Source organism: Perca flavescens, chromosome 19 (genome assembly GCF_004354835.1).
Source record: "Perca flavescens isolate YP-PL-M2 chromosome 19, PFLA_1.0, whole genome shotgun sequence".
Taxonomy (NCBI): domain Eukaryota; kingdom Metazoa; phylum Chordata; class Actinopteri; order Perciformes; family Percidae; genus Perca; species Perca flavescens.
This window is the reverse complement of record NC_041349.1, coordinates 19296659-19316604: the sequence shown is the minus strand read 5'-3', so window position 1 is coordinate 19316604 and position 19946 is coordinate 19296659. Positions and strand designations below refer to the sequence as shown.

General features: G+C 40.0%; 3 protein-coding genes across 3 annotated transcripts; 2 read left to right on the top strand and 1 right to left on the bottom strand.

Moving 5' to 3' along the window:
• Window positions 1-67: 67 nt before the first annotated feature.
• Window positions 68-5083, bottom strand: phf23b (PHD finger protein 23b). Its single transcript, XM_028606110.1, has 5 exons — window positions 4480-5083; window positions 2861-2892; window positions 2650-2742; window positions 1930-2545; window positions 68-1743 (listed from the first exon to the last, which is right to left on the bottom strand). The coding sequence occupies exons 1-5, from the start codon at window positions 4505-4507 to the stop codon at window positions 1550-1552; spliced, it is 963 nt and encodes a 320-aa protein (XP_028461911.1). The 5' UTR covers window positions 4508-5083; the 3' UTR covers window positions 68-1549.
• Window positions 4969-7720, top strand: elp5 (elongator acetyltransferase complex subunit 5). The gene is made up of 8 exons (XM_028606111.1): window positions 4969-5554; window positions 5675-5735; window positions 5869-5949; window positions 6258-6469; window positions 6724-6899; window positions 6982-7077; window positions 7190-7290; window positions 7387-7720. The coding sequence occupies exons 1-8, from the start codon at window positions 5500-5502 to the stop codon at window positions 7493-7495; spliced, it is 891 nt and encodes a 296-aa protein (XP_028461912.1). The 5' UTR covers window positions 4969-5499; the 3' UTR covers window positions 7496-7720.
• Window positions 7721-8748: 1028 nt separating this feature from the next.
• Window positions 8749-18611, top strand: ctdnep1a (CTD nuclear envelope phosphatase 1a). The gene is made up of 8 exons (XM_028564675.1): window positions 8749-9554; window positions 12238-12304; window positions 15596-15714; window positions 15811-15882; window positions 16164-16280; window positions 16420-16531; window positions 16832-16916; window positions 18335-18611. The coding sequence occupies exons 1-8, from the start codon at window positions 9450-9452 to the stop codon at window positions 18393-18395; spliced, it is 738 nt and encodes a 245-aa protein (XP_028420476.1). The 5' UTR covers window positions 8749-9449; the 3' UTR covers window positions 18396-18611.
• Window positions 18612-19946: the final 1335 nt, after the last annotated feature.

The following is a 19946-nucleotide window of genomic DNA, read 5'->3' as shown; positions in this document are numbered from 1 at the left end:
AAAATAACCGTTTCAAATGTGTTTTTTTAATGTGTCCTTTAAATACAAATGATTCAAAATACCACCATTATGTTCCCAAGGACTTTTATTTTTCAAGCTACAATTAAAGAAAACAATAGACTGCAGAAAATATAGATTTTTGCTTGGGTATTTTCTCTCTTCACTTTCACATATGTACAGTTGTCAAAGAACAAGGATATGTACACAGAATTGAAGTTGTAGAGAGAGTGCAACTGCTACTGGAGACTTGCCAAGACTCTCCCACCAACAAAAGAAAAAGCACATGGTAAAACCAAACAACATAAACAAACGCCACAACCTACGCAGCGTCAACTTATTTTCTGTACACTACAACTTTGTTCTCGATGTGAGACAATCTTCTGTCCATCTCTAATCCCGCTTCTCAGAAAGCTAAGAAATAAACAATTACAGGAAACAGAAAAGCAAATATTTTACAACCATTCTTAAACGAGCCTCGGAGCCACTTTGATATTGTAAAGCACTGCCAAACCAGTCGTCTTACAGCAACATTACGCCCTCATTTAGATGAGTTTTTAACATGAAAAACTAAAACCACACATGAAACAAAAACATCAAAATTGAACAGCTTTCAATGTAATGTTGTTCATGGTAAATGGCTATCATTGATTAACAAGCCAGACAGGGAGAAACATTAAGCGCTCAGTTGTGAAAGTACACAGCTACATGTCAAGTACAGATTTGAATCCGCCGTAGCTCATCATAGCCTAAATACCACCCATATATGAAGTGGAATGGTATTTAGGTTTATATTTAAAAAAGTGCACTGCTGAAAGAATTGTCTGTGTGCAATTTGAAATGTAGCAATTTAGATGCATTTACCGAAGCAAAATGATAAATGTCGACGGATTCTGTGAATTTAAAGATAACTTATTCTCGAGGAGTGAGATTTCTACATTTTAAAGTTCAGTGGTCATCACTGACAACCAAAACAAAAATGCAAACTCAAAAATAAAAATTGAGCTGCTCATCTAGCATTATGACATACTTCTAAACAAAAAAACGGGTGACGTTTTTCATCTGTTATGCTATTCATTTTAAAATAAACTTGCATTGATTGAAGTTGAGAGGAAAAGGCTATCAAACTGAAAATGATACTCCTTGAGATACTAAAAGAAATTTCACTGATTTGTCGATATCCTCAAGAAGTCTAAATGCGCCTTCAGTGAATAAGTGTGAACGTTTATGTGCAAATCACCAGCACAGTATACAACAATAAAGCCAATTAATGAATTGTTAGTAACAAGTAAGTAATAAATGATTCTCCGCTGTCACCGTTGCTTTCTGTCCAGTTCTTCACAGTAGCCAAAGAAGAAAAAAAAATAAAAAAATAAACCGTGAGGGATAAATAAGAATGGTTGTGATTGTCAAAAGAAGTCCTACAAACTGACAATACAGTTGCCATCCAGGTGATAGTTTAGGCTGTTTTGGCTGTAGGCATCAAAGAAAAGTGTCAGAGGACAGCAAAAAAAGGGTGGGTGCTCCTTGTCCCTCCCCATCCTCTTCATGCCTAGGGGTCTTTTTTGTGTCCAGACCGCCGCAAGTCCCTGCACTTGTGGCAGTAAAAGATGTCTGGAACATTGGACTTCTTGATCTTTGCACACGACAAGTGAACCCATATGCCGCACTGGTTGCACTCTATCATTGGCCGTCCTGCGAATGGCTTCCCACAGTAACAGGTGATCAAGTCCCATGAATCATCCCCTGTGTTGAAGAAAACAAAACAAAAAAAGAGACAGAATATTATAGCTGGTAAAAAGTAGTCAATATTAAGAATAGGACAAAAAACAAGTTAAGTTTGGAATTAAACATTGGTTCATTGGATGCAGCCAAATATGATCATCTTAATACATTTAATTTATTTTAAATGGCAAAAGCATACAGTCATACCTGACTCCACCATAATGTCTTCATCAGCGATCCAGGTCTCACCCTCACTGGAGCTCATCTCTGCTTCCCTGATGGACTCGTCTGGCTGCATCTTCCCCAGGCCCTGCATGCTTGGGGTGGAGCCCCCGTGCTCCGTCAGCTCATCTCTGGCAGGTCGTACCTCTGTATGTGTATGCCGTGCCTCAGAGTCTGTCTCACTTTGAGCAGCTGAACTTTTGAGCTTCTTAGGCTTTGGCTGTTTTGAGTTTTTGCTGCGTTTAATGCGGGCTCTTTTCTCGCCTTCGCTACTGCCACTATCTGCCGCCGTCATGGCAGAGCCCAATGACAGCTTTTTCAGTTTTTTGTCTTTCTTGCGCTCGGCCTTAGCGCTGGCCTGGCCCTCATACAGGGAGTCTTTAAGGCGCATCTTGTCCAGCAGTGTGCTATCAGAGTGCATGCGGCGAATGTTTTTGCCCTTATTTGCCCGAGCTTTACGAACAAACGTATGGATGGTATGAATGTCGGAACTTCCATCAGCCCATGTATTGCCGGTGGAGCTGCTGCCTCCACCACCTCCATCTGCCGACAACCCTGAACTGTGTGCAGAGCTGGATGATGTTGGAGACCATGAATTTTCCTACAAGACAACAAGAAAAAGCATTTTGATATTTCCTCTCGACCTCAGCAAGCAGGCAATAACCGTAATTTCTAATATCCACAGTGACATTCATAGCAGCTCACCTCTTTTGGACTGGGGATGTAACCAGCATACGCCAGGACAAAGCTGCAGAACTTGTTGAAGTCCTCAACAGTCCTCTTTTTCCTCTCCGGGGGCTGCAGAAAGCACATGCCTTTGTTAAAGAAAATGAAGCTAATATAAAAAGGTTCCATCAATAAAAAGCTACTCAACGAACTACTCAGGGTATTCAAAGTAACATTGCAAAGTACTCACCAAAGGTTCCGTTTTGCACGTCAAAAGTGAATCTAGTAGAGAAGAAAACAAACAATTCTGTAAGTCAAAAGTGAACTGGCTTATTATTTTCACAGTAGCATATAGTATACCAAGCACTCGGTTGCATAGGGGTATCATAAGACACATGTGCACTAACGCTAGCATTAGCTTGCTAACACGGCTCAATAACTTAATCAGGGTTAATGGTAATGATCATGTTTGCCGTGTTTGTTTAGTTAAGTTAAATTGACCGAGAGAGTTTACTGATAACCGTTTAAGCAGAAAATAAGCAGGCCAGTCCGTCATCGGGTGATAACGCTAGTTGACTGGGTCTGCCAACCACCGCAACTGGTGTCACTTGATGACCATCTCAACTTTATATAAAGTGTGGATATTTCGGCATCAGCCATGGACAGTTGTTCATCGATTTAATATCAACGCTGAAGCAAGACAACGACAATGCTGGTTGCCAATCTTTAAACTTGTCATTTCGTATTGTCTAGATGCTAACGTTACCTGCTAACGTTAGCTGACATTTAGAGGAGAAGCTAACAACACGCTGTGCAGTTTACAGCGATAACTGCAAACAGGGTTTCCACTTGTCAGAATCAGATTAAAAATTAGATTAATTGCCAAAGTAAATTTTCCTCTGCATGGAATTTGCCTTTGGTGCATACAATAAACATATGAAAAGGGAATAAACAATAACGTTAAAGCAATGTAGCGGCAACAATCAAGAACATAAATATAGAATATAAATATTGAAATAAACATAAGTAAAAGACACTATAACAAATGTGTACAATAAAACTGTTTTAGAAAGGAAAATAAGGCTGTACGATTTTGTGCAGGGTGTGCAAAAATATTAATCGAGGGATGTACAGAAGTTCACAGTAACGTTGTATATAATATGCGCAATGGTTAGTGATAGGGTGAGCTCCTTAATGCCCGATATAACGTTATATATAACGTTAACGAGTTGCATTTAAACTCGACATTGCTGACGGATAATTTCGAGTTAACTTGTGCTAACAATCAGCTAATGTTACTAGGTCTGCTAGCTAATCACGCTGGCTTTCTTGAAATGGAAGTGGGAGGCGTATTAGCCATGTTAGCTTGGTGTTGGCAAGGGTTTTATTTGTTTGAACTAATGCAAATGTTTTTTGTGGTTGACAAGTAATCTAATTCAACTTAAATCTGACAAGGTAGAGAGTGTTTTGTGTGATGTGGTTGGGTAACGTTAGCTATCGAGCTATAAACTAGCTAACGTTAGATGGATCGGCGCGTTAACCAGCAAGCTAACGTTAACTTAACTGTGCAATGCATAACGTTAGCTAATCTAACGTTGACATCAGGTTAGCTACCGTTACAATAATCGTAACAAAACAAAATTCCACTTTAACACAACTTTCATGGCATGTTGACAAAACACAAGTTGGTCAAGAGCAAGTGGTGTTATTAATACAGCATACGCAACCACACGTAACATTAACGGTAACGTAGACATAACTTGGCTATCTTAATGTCCGCAAAATACGACGGATTTCAACAGTAAACAGAATAACAGCACACGGGAACAGTGTGTTTAATGGTTCGACGCTGACACTAGTAAAACATACCTTGGTGCTCAGACATTATGTCAAGCATTGTCGCCTCACCGACAAGGCCCCGATCCAAGAATCAGAAGCAGCAGGCGAGCTAGCCGGAGAGTAGCGGCCGTCGCGCTGTGCCTTCCCCCGGCGTGGCTGCACCTTAACGCCGGGGAACTTTAGCAGCAGCAAGCCAAGGGCGCGGAAGATCGAGTAGACTCTTCCTCAAAACACTCCACTGTGGGTCGAAGTTGTAATATCCCCTCCCTGGGGATCTGTTACAACAGCTAACGTTAACGTACCACAATGAACTGTCGCTATACTAACGTTAACGTTATTAGCCTGACAAAATACTAATTCCTCTGTCGCTTAACGTGCTGCACTTAAAGCTCCTTTTTCTTCGTTACTGCATGTATTACCCTCGGTATTAAAATATGGCAAAACTCCTTAGATGAACGCTATTACTAGTTAATGTAGGTCCGTAATGTAAACTTCTACGATGAAGTTTTGTCGTTTCTTCGTAGTAGGCACACAAACGACTGGAGTTTTGACTTTATTCCGCACGATCTTCTCCGTGCGCGGCAGAAACCTCTTGAGCCTGCCAGCGCAGTGTTTCCCGTGGGGAATTCTGGGTAACGTAGGGTATTGGGCAGTCATTCAATACGACACAGGCACGGGTTGTAAGATGCTGAACTACATTTCCCATAAATTATCGATATTAAAGTAAGGGGAACTCTGGGATATGACGTTTTTGAATCCGTACACTCAAAAATGCTATCCAGTTGCTATCTAGCTAGCGAAACATGTTGGAATTATGTTTGGACAGCGAAAGCTTTATTTCAGTGAAATATGAGTTTCCGCGACTTTAGGCGCTCGCCATTCTGAATTTTGATAGACCTTGTTCTTCTGCTGTTAAATTACTGACATCGCCGTTTTTTTGTCATGATATTCATATTTAAATAGATGGTAAATCAATGGCATGCTAACTAGCTGAAGCTACCTGGACCTTCTACAATTTTCTTATATAGCTAGTTAACTAAACCTAGTACAATGTTGCCTGAATTATTGCAAGGCATTGATGCTGGAGGGTTTCTCATAATACAAGGTAACGTCAAATGCTTTGAATGTTGTAGAATGTAAGTCTAAATTGCGATAAATAACGTAACGATGTGAACCGAAGCAATAGCATACAGTAAAGTCATGTAATTTATACTTGCATTGTTAGATTCTGCTAGTTATTCTGGTCGACACCTCCTGAAAAGCTTCATCAATTCTGCATTGGACAGGTATTTAAATACATGCGTATGGTGACAGTTTGGTTATGTACTGTATGTACCATATATTTATAATGTTTCTAAGTTTGCTAAAACAAAAAAACGTTTTTATAAAATCCTACCTTGACCTTTGTTATGAATTTAGAGAGGAAGCTGTCCATGTGCTTGGCTTTGAGGTCAGTGAGGAAGAGCTAAAAGATGGACTGAAAGGATCACCCATTCAGAGGTAAATAAGATTAGTGCTGAAATAATTAGTCCATCAGAAAATGAATAGCCACTTACTTTTGAACTACCTACCAACCTTTGTCATTGAAGTCATGTGTTGCTTTTCTTCTTTTTTATATATATGTGTGGGTGTGTGTGTGTAAATTGCAAATTTCTGACATTTTATAGACCAAATGATTAATCAAGTGACCGGTAACGCAACCATTAGATTGCTCGATAATGAAAATAATAGTTTGCTGCAGCCCTTTTTAGGCAGTTTATGTAACCTATAACCAAACTTTTAAATACTTTGTTTTTGTCACTGTTCAGGCTACACTTTCACAATGCTTATACAGACCCACTTGGCTGGACTGATCACCCAGCTTTCACGGTTCACCAGTTCTGTTTGGAGGAACTTACACGTCTGGTCAAGCAAACATCACACCCCAAACCAGCTACATTAGTGATCGACTCTCTCTCATGGATTTTGAGACACCTCAGCCCTCCTGATGTCTGCAAGACTCTTCAGCAATTTAGAAAAGGTTATAAATCATCTTAATGTGTGTCAGCGTGATGTCAAAAAGTTTTTGTAGTAGTACTTAATGAAGGAAAGTATGACATCCAGGCTGTAAGAGTCATTGCAAAGCTTTTATCTTTTAAGAGAAATCAATGACAATCATATTGATTATTAAAATAAGTGCACCATCATATTGTGAAATAGACTTTCTTGGCTTAAAGTGATACTTTAAGACTGTGCAGTTTTTCCACTAAGGGTCTTTTTCTGTGTTTTCATTAGGGGGAGCTGTCAGAGCTATTATCGGTCTGCTCCATGCAGATATGCATCAGAGTGGTACTGTGGGAAGTGTATGCCACTTGGCTACTTCAGTCATCACTGTAGTACCTGTGGTGAAGGGAGACAAAGCTGTGGCAAAGATAACAAAGCGCTCAAAATCGGGGAAAGTTATGCAAGACGTAAGCAGTGTTTCCTTTGGGATGACTATTTTCTATACCTTTGCTGTTAAATCGTTTTGATAATTTTTTTTTTTGTCCTTAGGAAGAGATTTTCAGCATCAAAGATGATTTTACAGTGATAGTACAGGGCAAGCCCAGCCAACATGGACCCAAACAGGCCGACCCTAAGGAACAGGAGGTGTGATATAACGCGTGTTTAATACCTGAATCCAACCATATGCAGATCGATAGAATAAATTTAGGGCTCCGATATAACAGGACTGAATAGTGCTCTTTTTGTGTTTCTATAGACGGACCCAACAGCCAACTTGACCTTCAACCTTCGACTATCTGATACAGAGCGTGAGGCCAAAGAGAAACTTGCACTTCCCTTTGTGTTCAGCAAAGAGAAGTGAGAAACACTTTTATTTTTCAGTTTTTACGTCCCATATGTTTAGTTATTTTTTTGTAAACAACTTAAAAACGCTGTCATCTTTTTCTCTTACAGGAAAACAGCTCTGCTCCACTCAGGCCCAGGTTCAGGACGAATTTTGTATGAGCCTGATGCCAATGATGACTATGACCAGGAGGACCCTGATGATGATCTTGATGTGTAGGGTTCGGCAACAGAGGATCCATGTTTCATGTCCTCCTTGCTATTCAAGACACTGAGACGGTTTCAGTAGTGGAGATTCAAAGACTTCCTGCAATCTCATGCAGTTTTATAGATATAAAATAATGTACAATATTTCTGTAAGAAATCTGTATTATGTTTTATAAAATGGTTCTATCCAAGAGTGTTTTTTCTTTGTTGAATAAAACTATGCTTTTTTAACGGTTAATACTACACCTTGCTTTTTCCTAAACTGTAATGTTGCAAATGTACTAAACAATCTCATATCCAAGCTATTGCATCATCCAACTGACTTTACACAATGATCTTTTGCAGTGGTTCCCAATTTAGGACTCGGGACAAAATAAATAGGAGCAGGGACACAATATTATTAAAGTGATTAAGAAAAGTCCATTCTGTTACACAAAATACTATAATTTTTTTCTTACTTCTCTAAGTTTAGCTCTTTTCTTGTAAAATGCTGGGTGTTTTTTCCTTTTCCAGAGCCTCTAAAAATCCTACAGTACAAATCAAACAATCAGAGGGAAAAATACTGCTAACAACTGTCCACGTCATGGCCATAAAATATAAGGGTCACAAGTAGATATTGTCTCATCATCAAACATAATTACTCTTAAGAAAATTCAGACCTCTCCATACCATGGTTGGAAGAAATTTTCATGAGATTAATTTATATGATTATAGTTTACTGTAATTTTACTGTAAATTATGTTGACAAATTTTGATTCCTTCAACAGATCCCAGGTCTGATAGTCCAGGTCTGTTTGCAGCAAATTATCATTAGTTTCTAGTCAAACGAATTATAAGATATAAGATTTATAATATAATAACATCACTAAATCATTAGTGCTATTTGCATGGCAGTGTCAGAGGGGGTTAGTTTTCTAATAGTCTGAAGTAATTCATTAGGTGCAGAGTAACTTTTACCAACTGGCCATAGGCATGCCCACGTGTCTACTGACAGCTGTAAAAGCTGTCCTTGCCAAATATAATACTGTGCCTATAAAATAAAAAGTAGCCACGCCCAGCTCATTTTTACATGTTGTATTGTTTTACAATTACAACTACTGGAATATTTGAGTTTTATTGACATCAACAAACCACTGCCAAAATGAAAGCAAAACTATTACCATAAATCATTTTTGTGTTAAAAGGCACCACAATTACTCAAATAGTTGCTGAAGAAATTACAGAAAGACCCCAAAACTGGTTAATTTTAACAGGCTTTCATCCTACTTGCACTTGCTCGTTCACGTCTGTTTATTTTCTTTCCACGTGGACGTGCTGCGCGCAACCACAGGATTCCTCGCGGAAGTGACGGCAAGGCGGCGATGGCGGCTCGCAGTTTCATTCCGGATTTCCACTGGACTACAAGCTGATTTTAACCAGACCGGTTAGACTTTGTGGAACTTTTGTTAAGCTGTCTCTATTCGGACGCCGCACAGAGTGAAGTCGCGTTGAACCGGTGCTTGACAACAAGCGGCCCCACAGCTTTTTTGGGGTATTTTTGTCCAAGGTTCAAGGTGGTCACCCTGTCGAGCTAGCGGTAGCTTGGTGGCTACAAGCTAACGTTAGATGGTATAAAGCTAGCTCATGAGCTAGCTTGTCGACGAGCTGCGCGCTAAGGTCCATACAGCAGCAGTCGTCTTGCAGCAGCTTTTATTTTGACGACGTCCACGTTTGTTTCACAGTTACAATGCGAATGTATTCTATTTAATGCTAATTGTGCCACAAGTGTGCAGAGCGAGGTACTCACACGTTTGCTTGGCCTCTTGTTAATTTGAATTGGTAGTTTGGCGGCTTTGGCTAAAGACGAATTTTGACTATTACTAGCAAGCAAGTTCCTTAAGTAATTATCCCAACAATTTCGGACAAAAGCCTGCTATCAACTGAGAATTGAAGTTGAGTTACTGTGGGGTCTTTGCGTGCTCGTCAACATGCTGAAGACCCGGCAATGTTTACTTGGCATCCGCACTTTTCTCGGAGTAACATCGAGAATATGGGGCTTCATTATGTACATCCTCAGGAAGCACCTACGAACGGTGAGAATGGGTTTAAAAGTATTTGGCAGGTGATCCTGTTGTTTTTCTGTGACAGTTGAGCAAATGATTACGTTGCCATGGTCCACATGTGTCTCAACATTATTTTTCAGATCACATTAACCTTTAGTGGTGCTCAGTTGGCACTCCGAGAACTAGACTACCCGTGTTTCTTGCCTGTGCTTATCCTGTCTCATTATGTGCATCCATCACAATATTCTGTATGTGTGTGAACAGATCCCACTGAGTAGCATCAACTTCCCACTCAATAGTATCCGTGTCAAATGCATTGCTGTAATATTCAGCATAAAGTCATTCAAAAGAGGATATTGAAGAGTAAACCCATTTGCCTCACAAGATGGTAAAGTGCACAAAAATGTACAACTGCAAGATAACTTTGATTATTGACACATCTATAGATATTTTTCTTAGATGCAGTGATTAACCATTTAGGCTAGGGCTGGGTGATATGGAGAAAATCAAATATCTCAATATTTTTCTAAATACCTTTTATCAATATTGCGACGATATGGTATGGTTTACTATTGGTGCTTTTACAAAATATTTACACAATGACATTTTTGATAAATAATCAGTAATGTGGATATAATGATTAAGTGGGTAAAGGCAAATTATAGAACAGCTAGAACTGTCTGGGAAATTCTGAAAATTACATTACTATAATGCAGCCCTTAAAACCAGGAAAAGACAACACTTATGTCATATTACAATATTAAGATTTTCAAAATCTAAGACATATCACAAAATCAATATAATATTGATATATTGCCCAGCCCTAGTTTAGGCTATTACGCGTCAGAATAGTAAAGTATCCGTCACCGACAGTCCAAAACCAAAGCAAAGGATATTCAATAAAATACTCAATTAATAATGATCTAAAACAGAGAAACCATGAAAATCCTCACTTTTGTAAAGCTAAAACCATACAGTGTTTGGCATTTCTTTTTTTTATAAATGACTAACAGTTAATCGATTATCAGTTGGTCAACTAATTGATTAATAGTCTAATTGTATTGTGTCCAGGTGTCAGATTTTGTGTGATGCAATAGTGGGTAATTGAATGGCTCATTTTGAATACAGTGCAACGTGGAAACCTCCCACATCCAAATGCCTAATTTGAGGAACAGCCAGTACAAGCCTGCAGGTCACCTTCAATTGCTCACAAATGCCTCCACAATAAACATGGCATTTAAGGTGTCTGCCTGTAACCTAGACGCACACAGAGATGTTGAGTTGTTAATAGACATGCATATGTGGTGTAATTTGAGCAGACTTCGACTCTAGCTCTGTATCAAGCCAACAAAGCTTAGAGTAGTGCCCTGTGTTGTATTCATCTTGCTGTATGAGGTTTTCTGCAGATTTTTGTGTGGCAGTAACACTTGTGGGTTGTCAACAGGCCCTGAGAGTGAGTAGTCCAGTTCATGTTATGGCTGAAGTGAGAGGGATTATGTTAGCACAGAGAGTGTACTGTTCTCTCTCCCTCCCTCTGTTTCTCTCATTCTCACTCACAGTTTAGCGCTGTTGTTTACAATATGTGAAGCACTGGAACAATGTCATGATCCAGCGATCGCTAATGTGGCAAGGAACGTAATGTAGGTGATCCTAAAGATAGCAGGTGATTTGATGAAAAATATTTGAGGTGAGGATTTTAAAACCTAACCCACTCAATACCTTAAAATAAGGGATTCATGTTGAATGCCCCATTTAGTCATAACTATGATGACCTTATTTATAAATCTAATAATTCTCCCTTACATATCATTACATTGAAGAGTTTTTAGTGGCTGTTGGTCTGCTTAAGGGAGCAAGATCATTTTGAAATATTAGTTGTAGTGTGGAGGCAAAGGACTCAGTTTGAGTTTGCAGGCCTGCGGTCCAGATAGAGGCTCTTGGAGGTGCAGGGAGCTGAGTCGAGGGTGAGGTCCCCCCATGGTGCTCAGCAGCTGCTAGCACCAATAGGCTTCCCCCGAGCTTCCTCTGCCAGGCAGCAGTGGGAGGGGACACTGAGGGAGGCCCTGTCCAAGGCTTAGGTACCAAGGCTCAGTCAAAGTCACCCTGCAAGTCTTCCTTTCTACGTGTGCCCCATGCTCTGCTGACACCCACTGACAGCTGGAGGGATAAAAATAGCCCTGTGAAGAAAAGTGCAGAGCCCCTGGGCAAGTGTGACACTGGAAAGGGTGCTCCCTGTGGTGATCCTGACCAGAGCAGAGCAAGGAAGTTAGAGAGGAGGAGTCGTGGGGTGGACGTAACTGTGTTCATTTCAGTATGGAGTCCTCCTCTGTCCTCTTGTTTAATCTCTGATGTACAGCAAAAGAAGAGGGCTGATTTCCCAATAATGAATTGTCTAAGGGCTCAAATATAGTGTAAGTTTTGGGTTTTTAAGACCTTCATGGAGATATTAGCCATACTTCTGGTCTGACTGATCCTTAGCTCAATTGTGATGCTTTCTTCAAATTGGATTATGAATTGCAGCAATTATGATGTAAAACCACTTTTCTTTGTGCCCCAAAGGATTCCCAAAACACTAATACTGGTGTTCTGTGCAAACTATTTTCATCTATAGTTAAAGTGCGAATAACACACATTTGAAATCTATCCTTAATGCAGTTAACTCATGGTTCTGTTAAGGATTGACGACTGTTTAATTTGCCTTGTTCTTTTGCAGATAATCCAGTATCAGACGGTGCGATACGACACTTTGCCTCTTTCGCCTATCTCCAGAAACAGACTCAGTGAGTACATGATCTGACTGCTCAGCTAAACTTCCGGGGCCCTTTTGTAAGATGTGTAATATCATTTTTAAATAATTTTTATAACAAGATAGAGGGGGAGACACTATTTGCAATGTGGAAATGTAAGTACAGTTTAAAAGACTGTACAGAAAAGAAAAGCAATGTAAAACACTTGACCCTGTTCTCAGGACCTTTGTCACCTCAGAGTAAATGAACATTATCTGTTTTACTGGACATACAAACTTGACAGGACTTCTATAATATGTCTTCTAGCCATATTTATTAAGGTGGATAGATGCAAACCACAGTTGGCTTGTATTTTCTCTCAATTGTTTCAGTAAACTGGTTGTGCTACGTTAGTCAGTTATTGTGTTGCATAGCTTTTAAATAGCGTTGCAACAAAGAATGGTTTTGATCGAAGTCATTTGCTTAAAGTTTGGTTCATCATTGAGATGACATTGGTACATCATTACAATTAAAAGCCAAAGAAGTAGTAAAAATAACAAGTGATTTTGCTTACTGCATATCTGAATTTCCCTCAGACAACATCAGCGCTTAAAAAGAAATGTCAGTCTGTTGCACAGCTGTAAATGTGCAATGAGATGAATACCTGTAAATAAAGCAAAGGCAGACACTTTAAAAACTACAGTCAATCAATAACATTCATGCTAAGCTGGATATGTAATAGGCTAGTGTAAAAATACTAAGCATGTAGTACCAATGTTGCATAATCTAAATAATGTTTACCATTATAAATGACACTGCACAGCAAGCCTTTACTAATAAAGAGGCAGCATACAAACCATAGTGTTTATCAAGACCTGCAACCAGAATGCTAAAATTAAGACTAATTTGGCTATTGTGCTAGCTACGTAAACGGCCATTCTCCCCAAAAAACGTTTGAGTAAAACAGTGAATTATGGTAGCAGGTTAATGTCACGATCCACCCAGCACAGTGGCATGGTGACCAAAGAAAATTAGATAAGTTTAGCTTCCTTCTCTGCCTTGAACAATGACAAGACTGAAGGGAAGAAGAAACACAAATGTTAAAGGCAGCGTTTACACTAGCATGGACTGGTGTGTGCACTGCACTCTGAAGGAGATTTCCTTCTGTATGTAGAGCGCTCATTCAAAAGCACACTGTTGACTTGGAGGAAGGGTTGCATTTCAGTTTCACTTTCCTCCCCTCTCACTCACAGCCGTGACCTCAACTGGAGCTCCAGGTCCAGTTTCAAAGGAATGAGTGATTCCTTTAGCTGTAAATGGCTGGTGTTTCTGTTGGTATTAACAGCATGGTGGACAGAATGAAAGTAACAGTGATCTCCAAATCTATGTGTCACATTGCTCTATCGTATACCTCTCATAACAGAATAAGGTCATCAAAAAAAGGCTTTTAGGAAGTGGGGTCCACACTTCCTGGAAATCCTTGCGACCAAAAAATCTGAGTTGAAGAGCAACCCTTGCTTGAAGAGTGTGTATCGTAGTGCATATAATGTGTAGTATTATATTACTAGTCAATAGTAAGGCAATACATGTACAGTACTTGTAGCATGTACACAATCAGAAGTAAGTTACTTGCAAGATTTGAAGAAATATGGTCAAAAGACTGCTAAAACCAAAACTACGAACTTATCTTCAAATCAAACACTATTATGGTCCTGAACTATATGTTACAGCAAACTTGTCGTAGTCAAAAGTCGTTGGTGGCTCAGTTGAGAACAGGAATCCTTCCCCTTGCCCTTGAAGTAGGTAAATTCCAAAACATCCAAGAAGATAAAAGGTTGTGTGAACTAGGAGAAGTTTTCTCCTTTATTGTCTATATTATGATGAGTTAAGAACACCGATTTTACATGAATTGTCTGTCCAAATTTTTTTAAATGTTCTGGTGCACGAATGATGACCAATTGGAGTGGTTGTTTAAATTTAGTATGTATAAGTTGGCGACTTTTGTTTCTAAAGCTTGGCAAAAAAGACTAGAAGGTTTATTTCTTTACGGTATGTGGTTACTTTGGCATCTGGTCCTTTGTCCTAGGTAATGGTGTCTTGTAAGCCGTGTGGGCTGGGCATATTTTATAGGGGTGGGAATCACCAGAGGCCTCACGATACGATATCATCACGATACTTATGTCACAATACAATATTATTGTGATTTTTAAACATATTGCAATATTCTGCGATATATTGCAACTATTACCTTTTTTCCAACTTCACATTTTTCCCAATTTCAAATTATGTCCCCAAAAGGAAACTTTGTCAACATCTGTTTTATCGAAAAAGATACATTGCTCTGTTTGTTTCTCACTTCAATTGTATTGCTCCAAAATGGGATTGTCAAGCAGATAAACTGACCAAGAGATGGATAGATAGATAGATAGATAGATAGATAGATAGATAGATAGATAGATAGATAGATAGATGACATGACACAATAATAAAAATATATTCATTCATTCATTTTACAGTCAGTTTGCCCGTGAATTAACACTGCAGCTCCTCAATACACAAGAAGTTCCCGAGTCTTGCTTCCCAGCTGCTGGGCAAAAGTGAAGGGAGAGTCTGTGGGATTACAAACCAGAGCAGAGTGTGCTGCTCTCCAGCTCTGTCCTGAGACAGCACACTGCTCCACCTAGGTTGCAAAATGTACATAATATATTCATTATTTATTATCGGCATCAATATCATTGAAAATAATGCCGTTACGCCCGTGAGACGCAGCTATGCCTGCACAGAGCCGGTGCACATACAGCACACTATCATGAATCTAAAGAGAGATAAAACCAGTTGAAGAATGGGAATGGGCCCAGGAGTAATTACCCATCACTATTACCTTGTATTTAAAATTAGTTCAACTAAAGGTGAGACTGACATTAAGTAGCAAAAACCAAAAAAGTCTTGCAGACAAACCATTGGAAAAAAACAAAGAAAACAAGGCACAGTGCATATAGGCAATTCAACAGACAGTGTATTAACTCTAGTTCTTCATCAGGGTGACATTAGGTAGAACTGTAAGAACTGTGCGCTGTAAGGAAATCAGAGAAATGTGTCTTTTGTCATTATAACACTTAAAACAGAGAAAGTCATGGTTTTAAAATAAATGTAGGAGTAGGAGAGAAATCTGATTACTGACCTGCTATATGTGCAGATTTTACAGTAACCATCGCTATTACAGTGCATGTAATTGCTTTGTGTTAATTCCTGTGTAACCTCATTTGTCCCAGTGGTGGTTTCTTGTGTGCATGTTAATGTACTGAGATAAAGAAGCTCAAGAGTCTATTGTGTGGTGAACTCCAGATGCAGTAAAGAGGAAGATTCTGGTTTTGGACCTGGACGAGACGCTGATCCACTCTCACCATGACGGGGTCCTCAGACCCACAGTGAGACCTGGCACGCCGCCAGACTTCATCCTCAAAGTATGCGCATTCAGCCACATGTATGTATGTATGTATGTATGTTTGGATGCATGCATTCAAGCCTAAACACTGTCTATTTTCCTTTTATCCATGCAGGTTGTCATTGACAAGCACCCAGTCAGATTCTTTGTACATAAAAGGCCACATGTTGACTTCTTTTTAGAAGTGGTAAGTGTCGATCTGTAATCAGTGTCAATTTTTTAGTGTTTGAATCCTAGATTAATGTGGAAGGGGACAGTAAAGCACACTGTGAACTTGAAACCTCATTGCTTGGGTGTTCCAGGACAGCTTTTATCCTATCTGTCATCTTTTCTATCACTCTCCATTGTACTGCACTCTCAACACTACCTGATGTCATAAAGACATATTAGTTTTGTATAACAATCAAAGCACTTACTGTAACTTGTTTACTTATACTGTTGTGTGCTCTATACCCTGTGTGTACACAGGTGAGCCAGTGGTATGAGCTGGTGGTTTTTACAGCCAGTATGGAGATCTATGGATCAGCTGTGGCAGACAAGCTTGACAACAACAGGAACATCCTTAAACGCAGATACTACAGACAGGTGTGGCTCTAAACTGTATTTTAACATCATGTATTAAAGCTGATGCTGTTTAGGCTCTTTGGTTGCATGGCCCTATGAAGTCTCTTCATTCTCTTTCCCTTTTTGATGGTGTCTTTTGTGTTTTTGTTTCTTTTGCCAGCATTGTACATTGGATTTAGGTAGTTATATTAAAGACCTATCTGTAGTACACGATGACCTGTCCAGTATTGTCATCCTGGACAATTCGCCTGGTGCTTATCGTAGCCATCCAGGTAAGACTTAAAGTTATTCAGATTGGTATATATTTAGCTGCTTGAATTCTGTGTGCATTTATCTTAAACATACAAAGTCAAATGGGGATTCTTCCTATACACATCAACCTTGTGATGGTGCAGGAAGAGGACAATAATTGAGCAGTTTATTCTAGGTACAAGGCTTATATTGTAAATGTGGTATTGTGCATTAAATCTGCAGCTCCTCTAATACTCAGTGGCCTCTTTAACAGAGCAGCATAAAATCACAACCTTGTCCATTTCACTGACTTGACTGACTGGCGTTTTTCTGCCCTCCAGACAATGCAATACCCATCAAGTCCTGGTTCAGCGACCCTAGTGACACAGCACTTCTTAACTTGCTGCCTATGCTGGATGCACTAAGGTAAAAGGCATGACAAAGTTGGCATGAAAGCAAAGAGACAATGCAAACACTAACTTTTGTGCATACTGTCTGTATTCAAGTGGTCTGTGGTAATTCAAGAGGTGCAAGCTGATGGCTGCATCTGGCGTATATGATTTAAGTCAGTTAACAACTCAAATTCTGATTTGGTAACATTGAGTGCAGGCAACGCCTTACTAACATTCTGAATGAGATAGTATTTCAATAAAGCTGTTGACAAATATTGGTTGTGTAATATTCCATTCATATTCCCATTTATATGGGATGGTGCACAGCCTGATTGACTTTCGCTGCATTCAGACTAGATCTGGCGCTGCGGCGAAAATGCCCGTTCTCCCATTCATTTGAATGTGGGTAGTCTGTTTAGGCTGCGGCGGTGGGGGCCGCAGGGGGTGCCGGGAAAAAAAGCAGTGGCCAGAGGCGAAAAGTTTTGAGACACACAACACAACGTCATGCTGCGGTGGCCAATCACGAAACCGGTGATCAGACGGACACACAACGGACTGGAGTGTAACGTCATGTTTCACGTGTAGTCACTCAATTTGGCCTTGTGCACCCACCGTTTTGATAGACCTCGCATCCTGGTTAGTTATTGAAAGTAAATGTTTTTTTTTTTTTAATCTGTCGATGCGGACAGACAATCTCGTCGTAGGACCCAGCATACTAGCAGCATGGCTAAATGCTAGCACCATGGAGAACACAATGGAAACACAAACGGGCGACACACCCACACCGCCGCACAACCCTGTGGCTAACCGCCGCAACGCCGGATCCTATGTGAATGCCGGCTAAAGATGCCCCATCTACACTACCCTACAATGTCAGTTTCCCTCCAGCACTTAGCCTAAAACCTTACCTGTCTGTTATGTTGCAACAATATACTTTGAAGGCTATCTTGGGGGCAAATTTCGCAAAAGACTTGTGCTTTGAGATGTTCTTGGGAATAGTTCAGTATTTTAAGAAATATTACTTTTTTGCTTTCTTTCTGAGAGTAAGATGAGAGGATTGATACAACTCATGTCAGTGTCTTGAGAACAGATGGAATTAGCCTGCAGTTAGCTTAGCAGTCCTATTTGGCAACCCACACTATAGTCTGAGACGGTGCAGCTAGACTGTCCTAAAATTTTGAGTTCATGTATCTGTTTATGTATCGAACAAGCGAAGGAGATACAATGTTTTTATTGGTAAGCTTTTAGAGGTATACTTTGGAAAGAGGCCGGCTAGCTGTTAAATGTTTCTAGTCTTTATGTTAAGCTAAGATCAACGCATCTTACTCCAAGCCCAGAGGTCTCAGAAAGAAAGTATACGTGCATTTCCAAAATGTTGAGCTTTTCCTTTAATGGCTAAGATAGTGAAACATTCAATGTCAAGTTGTTTAATTCTCTTTCTCTTTGTCATAGGTTCACTGCTGATGTGCGCTCCGTCCTCAGTCGAAACCTCCACCAGCACCGACTTTGGTGATTGGCTGAATCAAGAGGGGTGGGGCTTGTTGACCAGCCTCTTCCTCTCTATCGGCTTCCATCCTGCTCTCCGTTCCCACACAGACGACCCACCAGCCCTCTCTGAGCCTCTCAGACGTGTCCTGAGGAGATGAGGGTTGGGGTGACCGCCTAACATGGGATGAACAGTACGGGATCACCAGAGCCCAGAAACTACTGAGGAGGGTGGGGTGGGGGGAGGGGGCAGCAGCTTTTTTTTTTTTTTTTTTTTTTTTTTCTTCTCTTTGATTTGTATTTTTATTTTATTTTTTCCCCCAAAACAAAACGGAGCCTCTCTGCCTTATTGCTCCTGATACTGACTGTGTGCATATGGGGGTAAGCTTGTGTACGTTGAGTCAGAGTATGCTTGCGGAGTTCATTAGTCCTTTTTAAACTGGGGGAGGGGGGGGTGTGGAGGGGTCAGCAAAGCAACTAAGACAATTCTACAATATTATTTCTTCTTCTCCATCATCATCGGACATTGCACTTGAGCAGACAACTCATCAATTTACTGTCTTAACCTCTTTCCGAGAAACTGAGCAGGGTCAAATAGAAAACCCGACCCTTTTTAGATCAGACTCAACCCCTCAACCGTAATTAATTGATTCCTGAGGTACGTTTATTTTCCCTAAACAAGAATGGATCAATTTAAATGGTGTTTTTGATGGACTTTTGCTTGCAACATACCATCCACAGGCATTTTTCTGGACAAATAGCCGAGCAGCCTGAGATATGTTTTGTTTTTTTCAGCCATAACCATCACTCTTTCCTCATGGGACTCAGTGATAAAGACTTGACTGAAAAGATGTGAGAGAAAAAAAAGAATGGCTTGTAACGACATGTGGACTGCCGTGCCGCCTTTCCATATCTGATTATTTCTCTATTATAATATGTGATACTATGACTTCTGCATTTCGCTCTCCCCCTTTGCCACCTGATGCCATCCTGATTTCATCTAATAGGAATTGCACTTAATTTTTTCCTTCTGTTTTTGTTGCAGTTGGTTTTGTATTTGATTCAAATTTGCAGCCTTCCTCTTTAAGTTTTTACCTGCTCCGCTTACTGTATGGGTTCAACTATTAGACCCTCCGTCTTTAAATGCCTTCTGAACAATGTCAGTCTTGTCAAGGCTCACACCGGTTTCTTATTGGCTCTGTCTCCAGGTCTGTGTTACTAATAAAACACTTGTCAGTATCGACCAGTTATTATCCAGCTTGTTTTCTTTTAATGCAATTCATACTGCAGCCTTCGTCCTACTTGAGGCTTAAACATTTTGCAGCTTGTAGACCTTTGCTGGGGTGAGAAAGACCTTAAATGGATTGACACAGTTTCTGCTTGAGGCAATTTGTTTTTTAGCTAACAATCTGCTTCCATCTTGTGGTGTGACAGGAAACTGCATTGGTATTCTCGGTATTCCTCGCCTGCTAGAGCGAGAAACTAAATTTAATTTTGGTTCAAGGCTTTTCCAAAAACATTTTTTGGTATCAAACCAGAAATAAAAGATTTTAGTTTTCCTTACTGTCGGTTTCAACAT

Excerpts from the sequence above, each read along its gene's own strand:
- phf23b (XM_028606110.1), bottom strand. The coding sequence starts at position 4,507 with ATGCTTGACATAATGTCTGAGCACCAAG. Across the intron at positions 2,546-2,649 it reads ACATCCCCAGTCCAAAAGAG|GAAAATTCATGGTCTCCAAC; the intron begins GTGAGCTGCTAT and ends GTTGTCTTGTAG. Across the intron at positions 1,744-1,929 it reads AGACATTATGGTGGAGTCAG|GGGATGATTCATGGGACTTG; the intron begins GTATGACTGTAT and ends TCTTCAACACAG.
- elp5 (XM_028606111.1), top strand. The coding sequence starts at position 5,500 with ATGTTGCCTGAATTATTGCAAGGCATTGATGCTGGAGGGTTTCTCATA. Across the intron at positions 5,555-5,674 it reads AGGGTTTCTCATAATACAAG|ATTCTGCTAGTTATTCTGGT; the intron begins GTAACGTCAAAT and ends TTGCATTGTTAG. Across the intron at positions 6,900-6,981 it reads CGGGGAAAGTTATGCAAGAC|GAAGAGATTTTCAGCATCAA; the intron begins GTAAGCAGTGTT and ends TTTTGTCCTTAG.
- ctdnep1a (XM_028564675.1), top strand. The coding sequence starts at position 9,450 with ATGCTGAAGACCCGGCAATGTTTACTTGGCATCCGCACTTTTCTCGGA. Across the intron at positions 15,883-16,163 it reads TTGACTTCTTTTTAGAAGTG|GTGAGCCAGTGGTATGAGCT; the intron begins GTAAGTGTCGAT and ends GTGTGTACACAG. Across the intron at positions 16,917-18,334 it reads CCTATGCTGGATGCACTAAG|GTTCACTGCTGATGTGCGCT; the intron begins GTAAAAGGCATG and ends TCTTTGTCATAG.